The sequence below is a fragment of the Coffea arabica genome, chromosome 9c, assembly GCF_036785885.1.
Source record: "Coffea arabica cultivar ET-39 chromosome 9c, Coffea Arabica ET-39 HiFi, whole genome shotgun sequence".
Classification (NCBI taxonomy): Eukaryota; Viridiplantae; Streptophyta; class Magnoliopsida; order Gentianales; family Rubiaceae; genus Coffea; species Coffea arabica.
This window is the reverse complement of record NC_092326.1, coordinates 31,524,759-31,545,056: the sequence shown is the minus strand read 5'-3', so window position 1 is coordinate 31,545,056 and position 20,298 is coordinate 31,524,759. Positions and strand designations below refer to the sequence as shown.

Sequence of the window (20,298 nt, the reverse complement as noted above, 5' to 3'; positions counted from 1 at the left end):
TTTATTTTAATCGCTTTCTCATTTATTGGTATTTATATGATTCCTGCTTTTAATTGTTATAACTCTTGTGTATGATTGATTAGTGCGCAATAATTAATTATTCATATAAGTTATTTTGCTAAATAGGGGTAATTAAATCCGTAATTGTTCGTTACCTCTATCCCAGTAGCAACTGGCGTAATTGGGTTTATGTCAGGAAAACATACAATTTAATTTAAACAAACCCTCTTAGCGTGTTTGTTAGTTAGGATTGGGCCTTTCTAATTTTTAATGCAATCTAGAAATTAAATCTTACGGTCGTACTTAGGATTGTTTTTGGGTTAGGGAAATAGTTAACGGTCGTACCTTGACTAACGATAATTTAAGGAAGGGTTGATTGTTTATCGCGTGTATGACAACTATAACCAATCTATTAATAGCTGTGGAATTATTTGTGAATCGATGATCAGTGCATGAACCATTTCTGAAGTGTACCCTTGGCTAGAGTTTCTTTTAATTATTTCTCTTAATCAATTATTTTCTGCAGTTAATTTATTTAGTTAGTATTTGATCCAAAAACCCCCCATACTTTGGACTCTAGAAGAAACGAATTATCCTCAATCCCTGTGGATTCGACCCTAGTCACCACTATATACAAAATCTGTATTTTTCTCGAGTAGGTTTTTATTATTGCACAGGTTCGGCACCTGTCAATTTTTGGCGCCGCTGCCGGGGACTGGAATCTAATTTATTTGTTTCTTTTTTAATTCAGTTTTTTTTATTATTTTTTTTAATTATTATTATTATATTTTTTTCCTTTATTTTTCTCTTGGTATTTTTGCTACTTTATGCCCCGTTCGTCTCGCACAGGTGAGTTGGTATACGATCCTGAGGTTGAGAAGGCAGCGCGTAGGCGAAAGCAAAAGACCAAGAGACGAAAAGAAGGACACTTATTTTCTGCAAACGAGTCAATAGAAGACGAATTTAGCATGGCCAACACCCAGACATTGAGGGAGCTGGCTACCCCAGAGCTGACTCATCAGCCCTTGTGCATCACGTTCCCAACTCTGGCTGAAAATACCTCATTCGAGCTGAAATCGGGGTTGATTCACCTCCTACCTTCGTTCCATGGTCTTTCTGGTGAAGAACCCCACAAACATGTCAAGGAGTTTGAAATAGTTTGCTCTAGCATGAAACCTCTTGGGGTCACTGAAGAGCAAATAAGACTTAGAGTTTTCCCTTTCTCTCTCATGGATGCAGCGAAGGATTGGCTATACTACCTACCTGCAGGTAGTATCACCACGTGAGCACAATTAAAAAAGAAATTCCTGAAAAAATTCTTCCCCGCATCCCGGACTGCGAGTTTGAGAAAGGAAATATGCAGCATCAAGCAGTACTCCGGAGAGTCATTGTACGATTATTGGGAAAGATTCAATAAGTTGTGCATTAGATGCCACAGCATCAGATTAGTGAACAACTGTTGATCCAGTACTTCTATGAGGGGCTCCAGTCAACTGACAGGAGTATTATTGACGCTGCGAGTGGAGGAGCCCTGGCGAACAAGACACCGAGGGAAGCGTGGGAGCTTATTGAAGCCATGGCAGAGAACTCTCAGCAGTTCGGCTTCCGTGAGAGCAATCCTACCCGTAGAGTCAATGAGGTAGAGACGTCATCCATCCAACAGCAACTGTCAGAGTTGACGTCTGCTGTCAGGCAATTGGCCATGAGAGACACGCCGCGGGCGAAAGTATGTGGAATCTGCACGAGTATGGACCACTGTACGGATACGTGCCCCATTCTGCAAGAGTACGGGGCAGAACAGGTAAATATGGCCGGAGGCGTGCCCGCGCCCCGCAGGCAGTATGACCCGTATTCCAACACGTACAACCCGGGCTGGAGGGACCATCCCAATCTCAGTTATGGGAACAGGCAACAAAGTTCATTCCCGAATCGTCCACCAGGATTCCACTAGCCTTGGCAACCAAAATCTCAACCCTCATCCTCCAATTCAGGAAACTCCTTGAAGAACCTAGTCAAAAGCCTGGCCACGACTACTACTCAGTTTCAACAGGAGATCAGATCCTTGGCAGCAAATACCGCGCAGCTCCAACAGGACACCAAAGCGGACAAGAAGGACCAAGAAACTCGAATAAGCCAACTGGCAACTGCCATTAACCGCTTGGAGTCCCACGTTTATGGAAAACTGCCATCGCAACCCGAGGTAAATCCTAAGAATATAAGTGCCATGACGCTGAGGAGTGGCAAGGAACTGGAAGGGCCTAAAGTGAAAAATTCAAAAAGCAAAAGTGAGGAGGAGATAGAAAGGGAAATTGAGGAGGAAGGACGTGTTCGTGAGGATTCTAAGGTAACCTCCACCTCTCCACTCACTACTAACTCTAACTTACCCCTTTTTCCTTGCAGGTTGGAAAAGACAAAGAAGGTAGAGAAGGAAAAAGAGCTCTTGGATGTGTTTCGAAAAATGGAGATCAACATTCCCCTGTTGGATGCAATCAAACAGATACTGAAATATGCCAAGTTTTTAAAAGATTTGTGCACCCACAAAAGGAAGCTAAGGGGGGACGAAAGAGTAGCGGTGGGAGAAAACGTGTCAGCTATACTCCAAAGGAAACTCCCACCGAAATGTGGAGGCCCAGGTATGTTCACCATTCCCTGCAAGATAGGAGGTACCCCAATTAGCAAATCAATGTTGGATTTGGGGGCGTCAATTAATGTTATGCCTAAGATAATCTATGCTTCTCTTAATTTTGGTCCATTAAAAGGCACAGGCATTATAATCCAACTTGCAGACCGTACCAATGCTTATCCAGAGGGGTTAGTTGAAGATATTTTGGTACAGGTCAATGAGTTAGTTTTTCCTGCAGATTTCTATGTCTTAGATATGGGAGATGAAAAGGCATTAAATCCATCACCTATTTTGCTACGTAGACCATTTTTAAGCACTGTTAGGACAAAAATAGATATGAATGAGGGTACTTTGTCGATGGAGTTTGATGGTGAAATTGTAAATTTCAATATCTTTGATGCGATGAAATACCCAGATGAGACTAACTCTGTTTTTGCTTTGAGCATTATTGAATCTCTTGTACAGGACACATTTGAATTAAATGGGGGCGATGCACTGGAAGTGGCATTGGCCAAACATCTTGAGTTGGGAGCAACTCTTGATGTAGAAATAAGTGATGAGCTATACCATGCAGTTGAAGCACTGCGTTCGCTCCCACCACTCTCCCCAAGGTATGAGCTCACTTCTCTCTTTGTACCAGAAACTCAGGCAAAATTGTTGCCTTCTATTGTGCAGGCGCCTGAATTGGAACTCAAGCCCCTCCCAAAGCATTTGAAGTATGCTTTTCTCGGGTACAAGGAGACACTGCCAGTTATCATATCTGCACACCTGTCACCAAGGCAAGAAGACAACCTAATTCGTCTTCTTCGAGATCATAAGGAGGCAATTGGGTGGAGCATAGCAGACATCAAGGGAATTAGCCCCTCTTTATGCATGCATCGGATCCGTCTTGAGGAGGAGGCAAAACCAGTCAGGCAGGCGCAACGGAGATTGAACCCACTGATGATGGAAGTAGTAAAGAAGGAAATACTTAAACTCCTGGAAGTGGGGATCATCTTCGCCATCTCAGACAGTCCATGAGTGAGCCCAGTGCAAGTAGTCCCGAAAAAGACTGGAGTAACCGTAGAAGAGAATCAAGAGCGCGAGATAGTCACGGTGAGGAAGCCCACAGGATGGCGTCAGTGCATTGATTACCGGCGTCTGAATGCTGTGACAAAGAAGGACCACTTTCCCCTCCCGTTTATTGATCAGATGTTAGAAAGGTTAGTTGGTCGCGTTTATTACTGCTTTCTTGACGATTTTTCAGGTTATTTCCAGATCGCAATAGCACCGGAGAACCAGGAGAAAACTACCTTCACCTGCCCTTTTGGTACATTTGTGTACCGAAGGATGCCTTTCGGCCTCTGCAATGCTCCAACTACTTTTCAGAGGTGTATGGTAAGTATATTTTCTGAGTATGTAGAAAAGATTATTGAGGTGTTTATGGTTGATTTTAGTGTGTATGGGGATAGTTTTGATGAATGCCTGAATAATCTAGTTTTAATTTTGAAGAGATGCATTGAGACAAATTTAGTTCTAAATTGGAAAAAATGTCATTTCATGGTGGATCATGGCATTGTTTTAGGGCATGTAGTTTCGGCCAGGGGTATAGAAGTGGATAAAACAAAGGTCGATATTATTTCTGTTTTGCCTTACCCCGTAAGTGTACGGGAGGTACGTTCCTTTTTGGGTTAATGCAGAATTCTACAGGAGATTCATAAAAGATTTCTCAAAAATTGGAGCGCCCCTGATCAAACTGTTGCAGAAGGATGTGGCATTTGACTTCACCGAAGAGTGCAAGGTGGCATTTGACAGGTTGAGGGAGTCATTGACATCACCACCTATTATCCAACCTCTAGACTGGAGCCTCCCATTTGAGATAATGTGTGACGCGAGTGATTATGCAGTGGGAGCGGTGCTGGGGCAACGGATTGGTAGAGCTGCACATGCAATCTACTATGCATCAAAGGCGTTGAATGGAGCTCAGCTCAACTACTCTACAACAGAAAAAGAATTGCTAGCTGTGGTTTTTGCATTAGAAAAATTTAGACCTTATTTGTTAGGTGCAAAAATAATAGTTTTTTCTGATCATGCAGCCTTGAGATACTTGATGACGAAGAAGGATGCTAAACCAAGACTCATCAGATGGATCCTGCTCCTTCAGGAGTTCAACTTGGAGATTAAGGATAAAAGTCGGGCAGAAAACTTAGTCGCTGATCACTTGAGCCGCTTGCTTGCTCATAAGGAGGAGCCACCATTGAGGGAGGCATTTCCAGAGGAGCAACTACTTGCCATTAACTCGTCTACACCCTGGTATGCTGATGTAGTAAATTTCTTGGTGACTAATCAATTGCCTGCAAGGTAGCCAAAGGCTAAGAGAGACAAGTTGAAGAGTGATGCCAAATACTACATTTGGGACGACCCCTACCTTTGGAGACAATGTTCGGATCAAGTGCTAAGGAGATGTGTAAGTGCAGGTGAATTTCACTCCATTTTAAATTTCTGTCATTCGTTTGCATGTGGGGGGCATTTTGAGCCCAAGCGAACAGCTCGCAAAGTGTTAGAGAGTGGCTTTTACTGGCCTACCCTTTTTAAAAATTCGTATTTATTTTGCAAATCCTGTGATAGGTGTCAAAGGGTGGGAAATTTTTTTCGTAGGGACCAAATGCTTCAAACCCCCGTGTTATTTGTTGAAATTTTTTATGTTTGGGGGATAGATTTTATGGGTCCTTTTCCCTCATCTTTTGGTTTCCTATACATTCTACTTGCGGTTGATTATGTTTCTAAATGGGTGGAGGCCAAGGCCACCCGTACTAATAATTCTAGAGTGGTTGCAGAGTTCTCAAAATCGAATATCTTTGTCCGTTTTGGAATGTCAAGAGCTGTGGTAAGTGATAGGGGGACACATTTTTGTAATAAGACTATCACTGCCCTGTTCCGAAAATATGGCGTGCTCCACAAGCTATCCACTCCGTATCACCCGCAGGCGAACGGTCAAGCCGAAGTGTCAAACAGGGAAATCAAGTCGATCTTGGAGAAGATGGTGTGCGTCCGGATAGGAAGGATTGAAGTTTAAAGGTAGAAGACGCACTATGGGCGTACAGAACCGCGTATAAGACGTCGATTGGGATGTTTCCGTATAGACTTGTCTTCGGTAAGGCTTGTTATCTTCCCGTGGAGTTCGAACACAAGGCGTTTTGGGCAGTGAAGCAGTGTAATATAGGATTAGACAAAGCAGGGGTCCAAAGGAAATTGCAGCTACAAGAGTTAGAGGAGATAAGAAATGAAACGTACGAGAATGCCACGATCTATATAGGAAAAGAGTAAAATCTTTCATGATCAGCAGGTTTCTAGAAAATCTTTTGTAGTGGGACAAAAAGTCCTCTTGTATCACTCGAGGCTTAAATTTTTTCCCGGTAAGTTGCGTTCTCGTTGGATTGGTCCATTTGTCGTTTCTAATGTGTTTCATTATGGTGCAGTGGAGATCCAAAGTTTAAAAATAGAGAAAAGGTTCGTGGTGAATGGCCATCGTCTCAAGCCTTATTATGAGGGATTCGCTGTTGAGGAAGTAGAAGTTGTACACCTCCAAGATCCACTTTATCTTGTTTGAGGGTTTTGGCCATGTCTAGCCAAAGACATTAAAGAAAGGCGCTACTTGGAAGGCAACCCAAGACTATTTGTTTCAGTTTTCATACATTTTTTTTTAGTTTTAGTTAAGTGTTAGTGTCAATTAATAGTTTGATGTTTGGTGACAGGAAATTGACAGTTGAGCGTGCCCACGCCAGGTGGTCACGCCTGACGGAACTCAATTTTCGAGAATTGATCTGAGGACTCTATAGCAGTTGAGCGTGCCCACGCTAGGTGGGCACGCTAAAGAATCAAAAATTTTCGACGGATGGTCAAATGACTAAGGGCAGTTAGGCGTGCCCACGCCTAAGCCAGAGGTTCCTTGAAAAAAAAATTTTTTGAAAAGACCAAATTGCCCCTGAACGACAAAAGGAAGAAAGGAAAAAAATTTTTCAAGGACCCGTAGCCCTACTTCCCTTCTTTCTTTCTTTTTCTTTTTCTTACTTCTTCTTTCTTCTTCCTCTTCTTTCTTTTTCTCCTTTTTCTTCCTTCTTTTCTCCTTGTCCGCCGCCGCTACTCTGCACGCCGCCAGATCCGCCGCCACCAGCTCCTGCTCGCGAAAGCCCAGCCGCAACCAGCAGCAGCCGCGGGCTTTTTCTAGCCCACCGCCCGCGAATCTTCGCGCACGCCTTCTCGGCGCGGCAGCAGCGAACCGCATATCCCTCGCGCGTTTCAATCCAGCAACCACCAGGCGCGGCCTCCTTCTCCGCGCAGTCAAGCCCGGAGGCGATCCTCCTCGCGTGAGCTAGAAGCTCGCACTCAGCCGCAGCAGTCCAGCAGCAGCTGAGCACGGCGCGCAGTCATCCACCAGCGCGCGACGCCCTCTCCTCCACGGCGTATGCCAGCAGCGCGCAAGAAAGCCTAGGCGCGAGCCATCCGCGCGCCCCGCCTGCAGCCCGGACCAGCAACAGAGAGCAGCAACTCAGCCGCAGCAGCGTCCACAGCGCGCGACCTCCGCGTGCTTGCCAGCGCGCGTGCGATGCGCGCGCGGTGCTAGGTCCTCCCCTGCCCTCCATTTCACCCACGACCAGTCAAACACTCCGGTGACGTCTTATTTAATTTTCTATCATTAATTAGCTGATGCCAGATTTTAATTTCTTAGCTGAGACCAGATTTCTTTTAATTTGCTAGCTGAGGACAGATTTTTAAATTATTAGCTGATGACAGCTATTTTGTGGTTGATTTGAGTGCTGTGATATCATCTGTGGTTGGTTGACGAGCATTTGTCCAATTTTGGGGTAGCATCTGAAGTAATTTGAGAAATTTTTGTTGTTTCCATGATTAATTAGTTTTTGGGTGAAGTTTTTATGTGTTTATCAACTTAATTGATTTTTGGGCTGTTTAGTTTCTATTTGTTCGATTGTTGGTGTTTGGAGCTATATTTGGGGACCCCTTGCTTTGTTGATTAACCACCGCTCCATTTTACCCAATTTCACCTTGTCTTTGCCCTTTTTTCTAATCCCCAATGACCAAACCCAAAACCAAAGGCAAGAACAAACCTTTCACTTCCACCCCTCAGCCTACGGTCCCCTTAAGGGGACCTGCCCCCTCGACTGGGCCGGGAGGACCCCGGACCCGTCTTGGACGGAATAGGAAGGTTCATATCTCCTCTCCGGTCCACTTTGGCGGCAATTTGACCTTCACCCGGGCTGCCGACAAGGAGCGGTATGCCTCGACTTGCACACAGAAGATAATTCCTTGTAACTACATCCATGGCCCTACACTTGATATGCTAAACCTGAGGGATGAGGTCACGTAGCACTTGACTAACGAAGGCTGGACCCGCTATGCTTCTATCAATCTACCTGCTTTTACTGAACTCACGTGTGAATTCCATGCTACTTTTGAATTTAATATTCCTGATGAATTCTCCGTTACCACTCCTGGGGTAGTGAGGTTTCGATTAGTGGGTAGAGAGTTCAACCAATCTATCACTAAGTTTAATTTGGCTCTTGGGTTTATTGATATATCCTACTCCCAGAGTGAGGAGTATATGCACAGTGTGTGCGAGTACACGGAGCCATTTTTCTCTCATTACATTGGTTATTGGAGAGATTTGTCGGTTGACCGACACAACTATGACCCCAGTCAGTCTAAGACTTCTTATCTTAAGAGCGCCGCCTACCGTTATTTACATAGATTCATGGCCTATAGTTTCTCAGGTAGGAAGGATAGTTCGGGTACTTTGACCAAACCCGAGTTCTTTTTCATTTGGTGCACGGTTACTCGGAATAAGATCAATTTGGGTAGCTGGTTTGCCCTCCACCTCCGCACTGTGCTAAATAAGAAAAATAAGCCATTAATTTTAGGCTCATTTATCACTCAATTGGCAGTAAATCTTGGGGTTTTGGACTTGAATAATCATAATTTGCATCGTGCTTGTACCATGGAACCCCTCGATTTGGTTTGTTTGGAAAAAATGGGTCTTGTGCGACAGGTGAATAGCGCTTTCCAGTTTGCCCCCCCCGGGGCCAATCTCCGTTCCTCCGAAGCGCAGAGCTTCCAAATCCGCTGACCCGGAGGCCGGTGGTCCTTCCGCGGATGCCCCCGGATCGTCTTCTTCGGCGCCTCCACAGTCCTCCTCCGCCGATAGCCAGCTTGCAGCTCTTCGATTCCAGATGCAGCACATGGACACTCGTATGGAGCGGATGGAACGCCAAATGGGCGGGATGGCCCAGAATTTGGCACAATATCTCCACCACGTGGGTTTCCGCCCGCCTTTTCCTCCACAGCCGTGATTCATTTCTGCCCTCCTCCATTTTCAGGGAAGTGTCGTTGCCCCAATACCTCTGTTCTTATCTTTCTTTGCTTACATTGAGGGCAATGTAAGGTTTAGGTGTGGGGGAGGGTTAATTACGCTGTAGCTGTGTTTTTAGTTGTCTGAGTAAATTTTTCTTTGCTTTAGTTGTTTTTCTCTTTTAAACGGTGATGAATGCAATTGAGATACGAGTATAAGTAGTGAGTTCATGTCATGAGGTGTTCTATTTTCCTCGATGACGAAGTGATTGATGAATATGCTGAACTTGACATAAATTTGACCACTTGTGCGACTTTTGGGCCTAATTTTTTTCGTTTGTTTGAGTGGCTATTGCACATGGTTTGTCATTCTAGAACTTGCTCGGTTATGCATGTCAAGACCACATTTAAATGAGTTTAATGCATTGAAATGATAGGGCACCTAGTAATGAGCCATTTTTGGACTTTTTTAAAACCAGCCCTTGGATTATTTACCATTAGGGAGCCAAGTTGAGCCTTAACTCCTATTCTTCGCTTGAGACCCTAGTTTTTAGTCGAAAAACCTCTCTTTCGACTTTTTTTTTGAATCTCGTGTGAAGAAGTGCTTTGATTTCATTATACAGAATTTTTGAGTATTATTTGAGGGGCATTACACCTATCTATGAAAAAAAAGAGAAAAAGGGAAATGTGAAAAGAAGACAAAGTGCAGGAAATCAACAAGTAAAGTTGATTTTTATGGTGCTGGTTGGGAGTTATTGAAAAAAAAAACAAAAAAAAAGAGAAAAAAAGACAAAAGAAAAAAAAAAGAAGAAAAAAAGGGAAGTAGATGAATGAAAGGAGGAGAAAGAAAAGTCGAAGGTTGTGGCAAGTGCTAATTTACTCCACTTTTGTGATGGTTGAGATGCCTTGAAGTTCCAAATGTGCAAGAATCTGTGTAATGAATTTCTGAGCACTTTCTTTATACTTTTACACCCTTTTGACTCCTTTTTATCCTACCTTCTCACCCTAGCCCCAATACAACCTTGCAAAGTCCCTTGATTGCTGCATTTAAATTCATAAGTAAGTGCTGGCGATATGATCTATGAGCAAGCTTATGGTAGTGTCATTCTATTGTGTTGATTTGAGGGTTATCTTATACACACTTCATATACACTTTGGAGTGAATGAGTGCACTTTGAACTGCGAGAATTGTTGATATGGTATATTCTGATTTCGATAAGGTTATTGGGGAACTTGGAATGTCATTCTTGGTATGAACTGCTGTGATTTGCTTAGCATCTTGATTGTACTTCTGAGTTAATTATGCTTGAGGGCAAGCATAGTTCAGGTGTGGGGGAGATTGATATGGTGCATTTTAGTGGGTATTTTGAGCATTATTGCACAATTAATTGACTAAATATTTTCATTTATAGGGTAAATTTTACTGATATTTTGTTTTGATGCTAATTGCAGGAATGGATGCTGAAAAGTGATTGAATTCAACTTCCAGAAGATTCATTGTACGTGGGGCCCGCGTGAGAAGCTGAAGAAAATTGTAATAGGCTTCATTTTATTTCAATTTAGGGAGTCTCGTTTTAATCTGTAAAATAACAATTCCCGAGGGGGGAAAATCAATTTTTACCGCTTGGTTTAGGTTCTCTTTGCGGCTATGCGTTTAAAAGGGAGATTGGCCGCAGCTTTAAGCAGGGGCAGAGACAAGAGCCATAGTTGTTGACTTCGTATCTTTCTTGAGTTTCTCATTAGTCTGGACCGAATGAAAAACATAAGCAAAGGGAAACTTTTTCTCGTATGCGCCATTGTTGACTTTGCTTTTGGCTGTCCTACCTTGTGTGAATTGAATTGGAAAACAAAAAGCAATCTCTCGTATGTTTCCATTTAACAATTGGGAGAAGAAAACAAGAGCCACAACGGTTGACCTTGGTGATAGCTCTTCACCGGGCTTTTACCGGGATTGAAATAGGGCATCAGACCCTCTTTCACGCCTGCCTTGTGAGAGACAATTGGGAGCAATACAATCTCGTGCTTTTTCCTTCTGTGGTGGACCGAAGCGGGAGAATCGAGTTGCAAACCTTTTCCAATTCTCCGCACGTGATTTGTCCTCCCTTAATGGAGGGCTAAACCCCTAATTCTAGTCAAGGGAGCAACTGATGAATTGGTTCAACTAATACTGTGAGATCTAAACCATTGTTAATTGTTTTCTTCAGTTATTGATATTTACATGTTCCTTGCTTTTAATCACTATAGCCTTGTGTATGATTGGTTAGTGCGTAATAATTAATTATTCATATAGGCTATTTTGCTAACTAGAGGTAATTGAATCCGTAATTGTTCGTTATCTCTGTCTTTGTAGCAACTGGCGTAATTGGGTTTATGTCAGGGGAACATGTGATCTAGCTTAAATAAACCCTCGTAGCGTGTTTGTTAGCTAGGGTTGGGTCTTTCTAATTAATAATGCAATCTAAAAATTAAACCCTACGGTCGTACCTAGGGTTGTTTTTGGGTTAGAGAAATAGCTAACGGTCGTACCTTAGTTATCGATAAATTAAGGAAGGGTTGGTTGTTTATCGCGTGCATGACAACTATAACCAATCTATTAATAAATGCTGGGATTATTTTTGAATCGATGATCAGTGCATGAACCATTTCTGAAGTATACCCTTGGCTAGAGTTTCTCTTAGTTATTTCTCTTAATTAATTATTTTCTGCATTTAATTTGTTTAGTTGGCATTTGATACCAAAACCCCCCAAATAAACTGGTTATGGTTGTCAATAAGCTCTGACAACCTGCCTAACTTTCCTGATTCGATAACCATTAGTGGAGATTATACCTTTGACTAGAGATTTTCCTTCCGTTAATTTACTTTATATTTATTGTTATTTATTTTTTCTGCGATTGTCTTATTTTTATTTGAGCAATTAAATTAGACAGTTCCATATCAATCCCCCCATTTTTATTTAATGTTACATTCATTCAAAATAAATTCCCAAATTCCTGTGGATTCGACCCTACTCACTGCTATATTCGAATTTTATCTTTCACGTAATTAAGATACTTTGGTATATCGGATCAAGTAAACTTTGGCACCAGGGTGAAACTAGTAACCCATTGCACAGCCTAAGTCCCTGCTCCAGTACCATAGTGGATTTAATTCGTGACTTAAGAGTAGGAATTTTATTTGTGATTATTCCTGATAAACGATGGTTAGATGTCTCAAATTTTTCTATTGCTAAGATTTTACATTTTAAGGTGTTGAGTATGACATGGTTGATTTTAAGGGTATCTTTTGGGTGAATATTTGAGATTTTGTGACTTTTGCACTTTTTGGTTAACTTTTCTAAGTATTGTAAATATTTGTCTAGCATTTTTTTTTGTGCAAATTGGTTCAGTTATTAATCTTAGTTCTCCATGTTTAAGAAATGAAGCGGGTTTGTGTGGTATTTAATTTTATTTTTTGTGCTTATTTATGAATAGTATTCAGCTATACTCCGTTAGTATCGTTGTCTAGTAACCGGAGGTCTTCACCACAAGTGTCGACTTTCGCGTCAAAAAGCGACGATAACTATGAATATGTGATTTTTAAGCGATGATGGCTGAGTAACCGGGCTCTTTCATGTGGCCAATGTCGGAGTTCGCGTCAAAACGCTTGAATGGCTGAAAACTAAGCATTCCCCCGAGAAAAAAAAATCAATCAAGTGGAGATATTAAAAAAAAAAGTGCTAATAGTGAAAAATATGAATGAATTGCTAGCCCGCTGACCCATGAATTTTATTGTTGAGATTTTACTTAATAGTCGAACCATTTGCTTTTGGATGCGGGTTGAATATTTTGTATTTTTAGATTAGTTAGTCATAAATTGAAAGAGTCCTTAATCTTCAAAACTAACTGGAGAGATATTTCTTGAAAAGTGCCACTAATACTTGACATAAGTTTTAATTATATTGTGGCAATAGAAGATTTGAGCAATGGCCATTGTTTGAATTTGATTACTTGATTTATGTTCTCATGCTTGAGGACAAGCATGGTTTAGGTGTGGAGGAAATTGATAAGTCATAATTTGTGCTAAATTTATAATTATTTTTCCTTTGATTTTAGCAAAATATTATCTTAATTGATATATTCTACTAATATTTGGTATTTGGGATTAATTGCAGGAAGTGGTGAAGAAAAAGTACTGAAAATCGTCATTCCAGCAGATTCCCTGATAGTTTGGCGTGCCCACGCCTAACTCCAGCTTTCAAGGACGGATTTTCGGGATGATTTGCACACGTGAAAGCTTCCAAAACTAAATAAAGTAGCGGACTACAATGCTGAAAAGCAGTGGGGCCATTTCAAAAGCTGAAGAAAGCTATCTATAATAGGATTCCTATTGTTTAGGAAAATTGGTACCCGAGTACCAATTTTGAAGGAGAGAAATCAGGATGGGAATCTGTTTGTTCTCTCGGTGGGCCTGGCCTAAAAGGAAATGGATTTCCTTCATCTTTTTGAGTGGCTAAAAACGTAGAGGATTAGGAGACTTGGGGAGGCTTGTCTTTAAAATTGTTTTTACTTGGAAAAACTGGGGGGAAGGTACGGAGGTCGGGAACTTTTCCTCCGTAGCCGACTTTTACTTTTCTTCCTTGGCCGATTTGGCCAGGAACAATTTGGTAAGATTCAGATAGCTTTTTCGCATGGTTGTTCTCCATTAATGGAGAACTAACCTTCTAATTCTTGTCAAGGGACAACTGAAGATTTGGTTCTGCAATTACTGTGAGATCGAATTTATTTTAATCGCTTTCTCATTTATTGGTATTTATATGATTCCTGCTTTTAATTGTTATAGCTCTTGTGTATGATTGATTAGTGCGCAATAATTAATTATTCATATAAGCTATTTTGCTAAATAGGGGTAATTGAATCCGTAATTGTTCGTTACCTCTATCCCAGTAGTAACTGGCGTAATTGGGTTTATGTCAGGGAAACATACGATCTAATTTAAACAAACCCTCTTAGCGTATTTGTTAGTTAGGATTGGGCCTTTCTAATTTTTAATGCAATCTAGAAATTAAATCCTACGGTCGTATTTAAGATTGTTTTTGGGTTAGGGAAATAGTTAACGGTCGTACCTTGACTATCAATAAATTAAGGAAGGGTTAGTTGTTTATCGCGTGTATGACAACTATAACCAATCTATTAATAGATGTGGAATTATTTGTGAATCGATGATCAGTGCATGAACCATTTCTGAAGTGTACCCTTGGCTAGAGTTTCTTTTAATTATTTCTCTTAATCAATTATTTTCTGCAGTTAATTTATTTAGTTAGTATTTGATCCAAAAATCCCCCATACTTTGGACTCTAGAAGAAACGAATTATCCCCAATCCCTGTGGATTCGACCCTACTCACCGCTATATACAAAATCTGTATTTTTTTCGAGTAGGTTTTTGTTATTGCACAGGTTCGGCACCTGTCAATAAATCAAACAACAAAATCAATAATCATTCCCATTGCTTTTCCTAAACCAAACTCCTAAAAAGGAATAGCTTTAAGCTATTCCGATTGAAAAGATTTTGATGGTGATTGTCATTGTCATTCCGAAGTGGCAACCAAACAGGTACTAAAGCTGACAAAGAAACTCAAAACCAAACAATTCACTCAACTCATCCATTAATTTTAAAGGATGAGTTGGGTCAGTTGGGTTATAGATTTTATTAGAATTGGGCGTTTGATAAAACTGAAGTTCAAATACTGAAATCTACAATCTAAAGTGTGAATTCATTAAGTTATTAAATTGTTAAATATTAAATCTAATATATTTGAGTGCATATCACATTCAGTAAATAAATAACTTGTCATTTAATTTTGGGAGCAAATTTGTTTAAAAAATTCAATGCCACTTAATTAATTCAGATATTCAATTTTTTGTTAACAAACAGTTTGAATATGTTAAGATCTGAATCAATTAAATTTAAATGTTGAACTGAATTATCAAATAGAGCCTAACTTATTCATTGAGCGGGTAGGATTTTTTATTTGGGCACCTAATATCCTACCTATTTAAAAATAATTCAAAACAATAAATATAAGATTCAATGCACATATGCTCAACCACTTGCATTTGGACATGTGTTAACAATTTATTGACCAATTTATAATCACAATTTTTCATATACATGTTTTCAATCAATTTTTTAATTTTTATTTAAAAGAAAAAAGAAATTTAAAATAAAAACTCACTCTTATTTTACTTTTACAATAGTAGTTAAACTTACTCAACTTTTATAATGATTTATTATGCATTTTAAGAGTATGTTGTTTTCCTTCTCCTTTTTTTTTCTTGGTTGTTGTCCTTAGATTGCTATTTGTTTCTATTTGTTAATATTTCGTGTCCATAGATTAGAGTTTTAAATTTGTTCTAATTATATTCTTTTACTTTTCTCCAACTTGTTTTATTTCATTTTTAATAATTACTTATCAATATTATAATACAACAAATTATATGTTTGATAATTACATTTTCAAGCATAATATAATCTAGCATTCAATAATTTAAATACATAGAATATTACAACTTACAACAAAACAGATATGAATAGTAAATGAATTAAATAAGTTGCGACAAAAACAAGTTTCAATCAATTAGTAATATTAAAAAGTATAGAGGAAACAAATTTTTTAGCTAATCTATTTAAACGTACAATTTATTATTTAAAATTCACAATATAAGCAATATAAAATATTATTCTATTTATGATGTGTTTTAAAGGAATTTTAGAAGTGAGTGTGTGTGAATATATATTTATGAGTGGAAAAAAAATTTTTGTGTGTTAAAATGTATATGAGAAAGTTTATGTATTAAGTTATATTAATTAATATGTTGAGCCATATTTAGGTCATGAGTTTGAGATAATCTAATATGGCCCAACCCAAAATCAACCCAATCTAAAGTTAAACGGGTTGGATATAACCCATTTAAGTAAAAATCCAATATCAACTTGCTTAAAATTCGCCCAACTCGCCCAATTGTCAGGTATAATCATTAGACTACTCTTACGATATGGTATTTATATAGAACATCAATTAACAAATCCTATAAGCACTAAACTACTAAACTTGAAACTACAATTGGTAGTTTTCTAAACAAAATAAACTAAATAAAAATAAGACTTAGTTTAATAATCGTATATGGGGAAAAGGTAAATAATAAGCAATAGAGATTGAAATTTTGTGAAATTTAATGAGGACAGGGTTCTCTAGTTGATACGGTCCTCGATCAACACATTTCGAGACACGTAGCACGTTTACCTAAGGATCTGTGAGGTTGTCCAATGCTTGGATTGCGGGACCTAAAACCAACATGGACGACATTAATCGATAGAAGATGATAAAATGACGACTCCAGTCGAGGTGATTACTTAAGTAGATAAGTCGGTAGAGCAATTAAGGACATTCGCGAGATTGCTTAAGAACCCTTGCCAAGCAAGTTAAGGTTCAAATGCTCTCAATAATTTGAAGAGAAACAAATCAGAATTTTATTATAAAACTTGTGTACCCGTTAACCGTACAAAGTGAGCCTTTATATAGGCTAAGGGGCTAATGAAACCCTAGGAAACTAGCTAAAGGAAGGTCGGCCACTCTTTGGACAAGGTGGGCCTGTCCATGACTCAAATGAAATAATCTAATCCAATTCTAAACAAGTGAACGTAACACTAAGGCCTAGGGCCTAATCGACCAACCCTTCATGGGCTCTCTTTGTGGGCTTGGATCATCATGTAGACAATTTGATTATCACCTTCGAAGCCTTCAATATCCCGATGGACTCTTTGTTAGTCTTGAACATTTCGCACAAGAGATTAAAGGGACTCCTTGAAGCGCTTGGCCCGTGCACATGTGATTGGGCCCAATGGAACTCGAACTGGATCATTACTTGGACTAAGATCCGTGCACACATCAATCTCCTCCACTTGAGAAGGATTTGTCCTCAAATCTGGATGAAAATGGATGACACTACAAGAGTTGGTAGTATGAACCCCAAATCTAATGCCACCACATATTGGCCCTCTTAGACTAAATGATACTTGCATACGTTATGATTACTATGATTTGGTGTGTGAGAACCCGTATTTTTCCCTTAATATTTTTCCTAGGGTTTTTCCCCTTTAATTGCATGTTTGCTGCATTTTCTGGCATAGAAAAATTTTCTTGGTGGATTTTATGAGTAAGTATAGTTTTTAGATGATTTTTCTAGCATTGGGTAGTTTTTGAAAAATTAAGAATATATATATTGGACGTGGGACCCACTAGTGCGAAAAGTTCGGAAAAATTCGGCCAATTAGGTTAAATTCCGGATACTGTGTGAAATTTATCGGGTGTTAAGAGATAAGTAGAGGATGTGAAGTGATTGATGTGAGAGGAAAAAGAAAAGATAGGATTGCATTAATGGAGGTGACAAGTGTCACCATTATATTGGTTATGACTTATGACTTACTATTCATGTTTTTTGACTTTTGACCCATTTGGTTAAATATCTTAAAAATTAACCAAAATTCACTCATTTCTTACTCCTCCATGGCCGGCTCTCCCTTGAGCAAAGAAGAAAGAAATTCTTCACCATTTTAGCTTCCATTTGGCTCAATCTTCCAAAAACAATTGCCTAAACTAGTTTCTACTCCATAAAATCCCTCCATTTGGTGCTAGTGAGTGTTTTGGTGAAGGTTTTTGGAGAAGCTAAGGTGTTCTACAACTTCCTCTCTCTTGTTTACTTGGTAAGTGGTGATTGACTATCCTCCTATACTTAATGATGTTTAATTTGTGCCTAGTGGTGGCTAAAGTGTTGAAATTTGTGATTTAATTTTTGGTTTGAGATAGATTGGTGAAGTTTTTATTTTTTTGAGGAATTTTCTGGTTTAATGTGATCATGGTGTTGTGGTTGTTTATGATGGTTGATAATGAGGGGTTATGACTCTAGTGGATGTAAATGATTGATAATTGCAACCAATTTTGGGTTTGGATTGAAATGAGAAAAGTTAGGGTTTCATAACCCCCTTTTCTGTCCGGTTTTGTATCATATGGTTAGAGGCCGAATTGGCCTTTGCTTAAAACATGAAAGTTGTAGGTATTGATGTGTTTAAGGTGCCTGTAAAATTTCAGGTCATTTAGAGTAGTGTAGAGTGAGATATGTCGATTTTACTGTTGCTGTTCTGGGTTGATCAGAATGTGCGAATTGTGTTTGTAATCGTCTGTTTTGACTGGAATTGCTTTGGATTTGGATGTTGGTGTCTTCTGATGAAATGTATCTTGAGGTCTTAGCTACAGCATGCCTTTGGAATCAACGCATTTGGACCTGTATAGACTGAGTTGGACTAATTACAGCATAGTGTGATTTGTGAACCTGCAATTACGGTTCTGGTTTGGTATTCTGCATTTTTGACCTAGTTGTGCTAGGATTTGGACTGAGTGGCCTTCTACATTGTTGTAGCCCTGTCTTTTAGCTTCGAGATGGTGGGTTTTACACCCTCATCCGATAAGCGTAGCGCATTTTGTGCCGTTACCGCAAAAGGAGGACGAAAACTATTTTTTTGTTAAGGTCAAGTTAGTGCATTGCTGAAATTTCTGGTTATCTATGCTACTTGTCTATGCATATGAAACCCTATTGGGGTTGCGATTGGCATTGCTTTATGACTCGTTATCGAGTCTCATTGTATTTGTTTGCTTGTTCTAGGAGGTAACGGTGGTGCACGACGTTCGTTTAACGACGGTGCATGAAACATCACTTTCTTGAGTGGTGAGTATACTACTCACTTAATTGTTACAATGTGGCTTTGTTATATGTGAATTTGATGCCTTGAAGGCTTACTTGGCTATTGGAATTGATAGAGGTGAGGGTATACTTAACCACCCTCACCCCTTGTGATCTCATTCATGACTGTTTACCGTTTACTGAAATTACTGCAATTGATATATGAGACATTGAATTCCTTCCATGAAAAACTGATTTGGTGTCGTTTGGACGAATATCCAACGGCCTTACTGTATTACTGAGCTCAACCTCGTTGGTGGTCAATTGATTCGAGCCGGCGAGGGTTTGGTCGTGATAATTGACTTGCCACGGGGACTGTACTGGAGAACCTTGTAGTAATGAAACTCTTGATTCCGGTATACTCGAGTATTATCAAAAGCTACTGAATTGGAGTGCGGGCCCGGTTGGGGTATGTTGGGTGGAAGGAATGGAAGTGAAGTTAGGTCTACGGTCGTGTATTCTTAAACATTGACGGAGGGTCAATGAGGTTGGATCAAGATTGCAAGCGTGGAAATGGGCTCTTGAGAGCCGTCCGTATCCTTTCACTGATTTGATTTACTTCTTATTTGCATACTTGAACTGAACGGTTACACTTATGTGATTTTAGATGCTTATGTGGTAGTAACTCACTGAGCTTTAGCTCACTCCGTTCCATTTATTTTCCTTACAGGAAAATGACTATTTTGGGAAAGGTTGTGCTAGTTGGTTGCCAAGTTGAGCATGTAAATGTATTTTTGAATAGCTCCTTGAGAGTGAAAACCCTAAGTGTTTTGTTTCCCACCAATGGTTGGTTTGTAATTGGCTATTTGCACATGTATGGACTAGTTGGATATTTTGGTATGCCGTTTGGCTTGTAAATGTTGTATTTCAATGTACATATGTATGGTTGATTTGGTTGAATTTCGGATCAACTCGTATTTCAAACGGCAAAAGAAAAATTTTGGCTACTCTCGGCCTAGTGTCTGGATTCTGACGTGTCCAGCACTGTTCATCTTCGGCTTCGAATTTCGTTTTTGTTTTTTTTAATTTGTGATTTTGACTTGTTTACGCGCGTGGGTATGTTCCGGAACGTATTAGATCGACGTGAACTGATCCGTAGTTCTGGCGAGAGTTGGGCAGGTAGCCCGCTAACCCCTTTGGTTCGCCTTAGGGGAAAGTGGGGCTGTTACATGGTGCTCATGTCTCTTGGTTAGTTTGAAAATGCTCACAACCAGCCAAGAAAAACTCATGGTTTTACTCCAATAGCTCCTCTTGTTCGTATCATTCCCCCCTTCTTGAAAGCAATTTGCCCACAAATTGAAGCACGAATGGTGACAAGACGAGTTACATGCCTTCGACTCAATCTTGTTATGATGGCTACAGATATCATCCAATGCAAAATTCACGTGCTAAATTGGAAAATAACCCTTGTCGAACCTTGAATCTCACAAACCATCTTCAATGTATGCTCAATTTGATTGTTTGTGGTCATGAGTAAGGGTCCTCAAAGTAATGTGAAGTGTATCCCATGAAATCGAACTTTGGCTCGAACACACTTGCAAGGCACCAAGGCGGATT

General features: G+C 39.8%; 1 protein-coding gene across 1 annotated transcript; it reads left to right on the top strand.

Moving 5' to 3' along the window:
* The first annotated feature begins 1,429 nt into the window (after positions 1-1,429).
* LOC113708278 (uncharacterized) lies at positions 1,430-3,643 on the top strand. The gene is made up of 2 exons (XM_072064589.1): positions 1,430-1,801; positions 2,051-3,643. The coding sequence occupies exons 1-2, from the start codon at positions 1,430-1,432 to the stop codon at positions 3,641-3,643; spliced, it is 1,965 nt and encodes a 654-aa protein (XP_071920690.1).
* Positions 3,644-20,298: the final 16,655 nt, after the last annotated feature.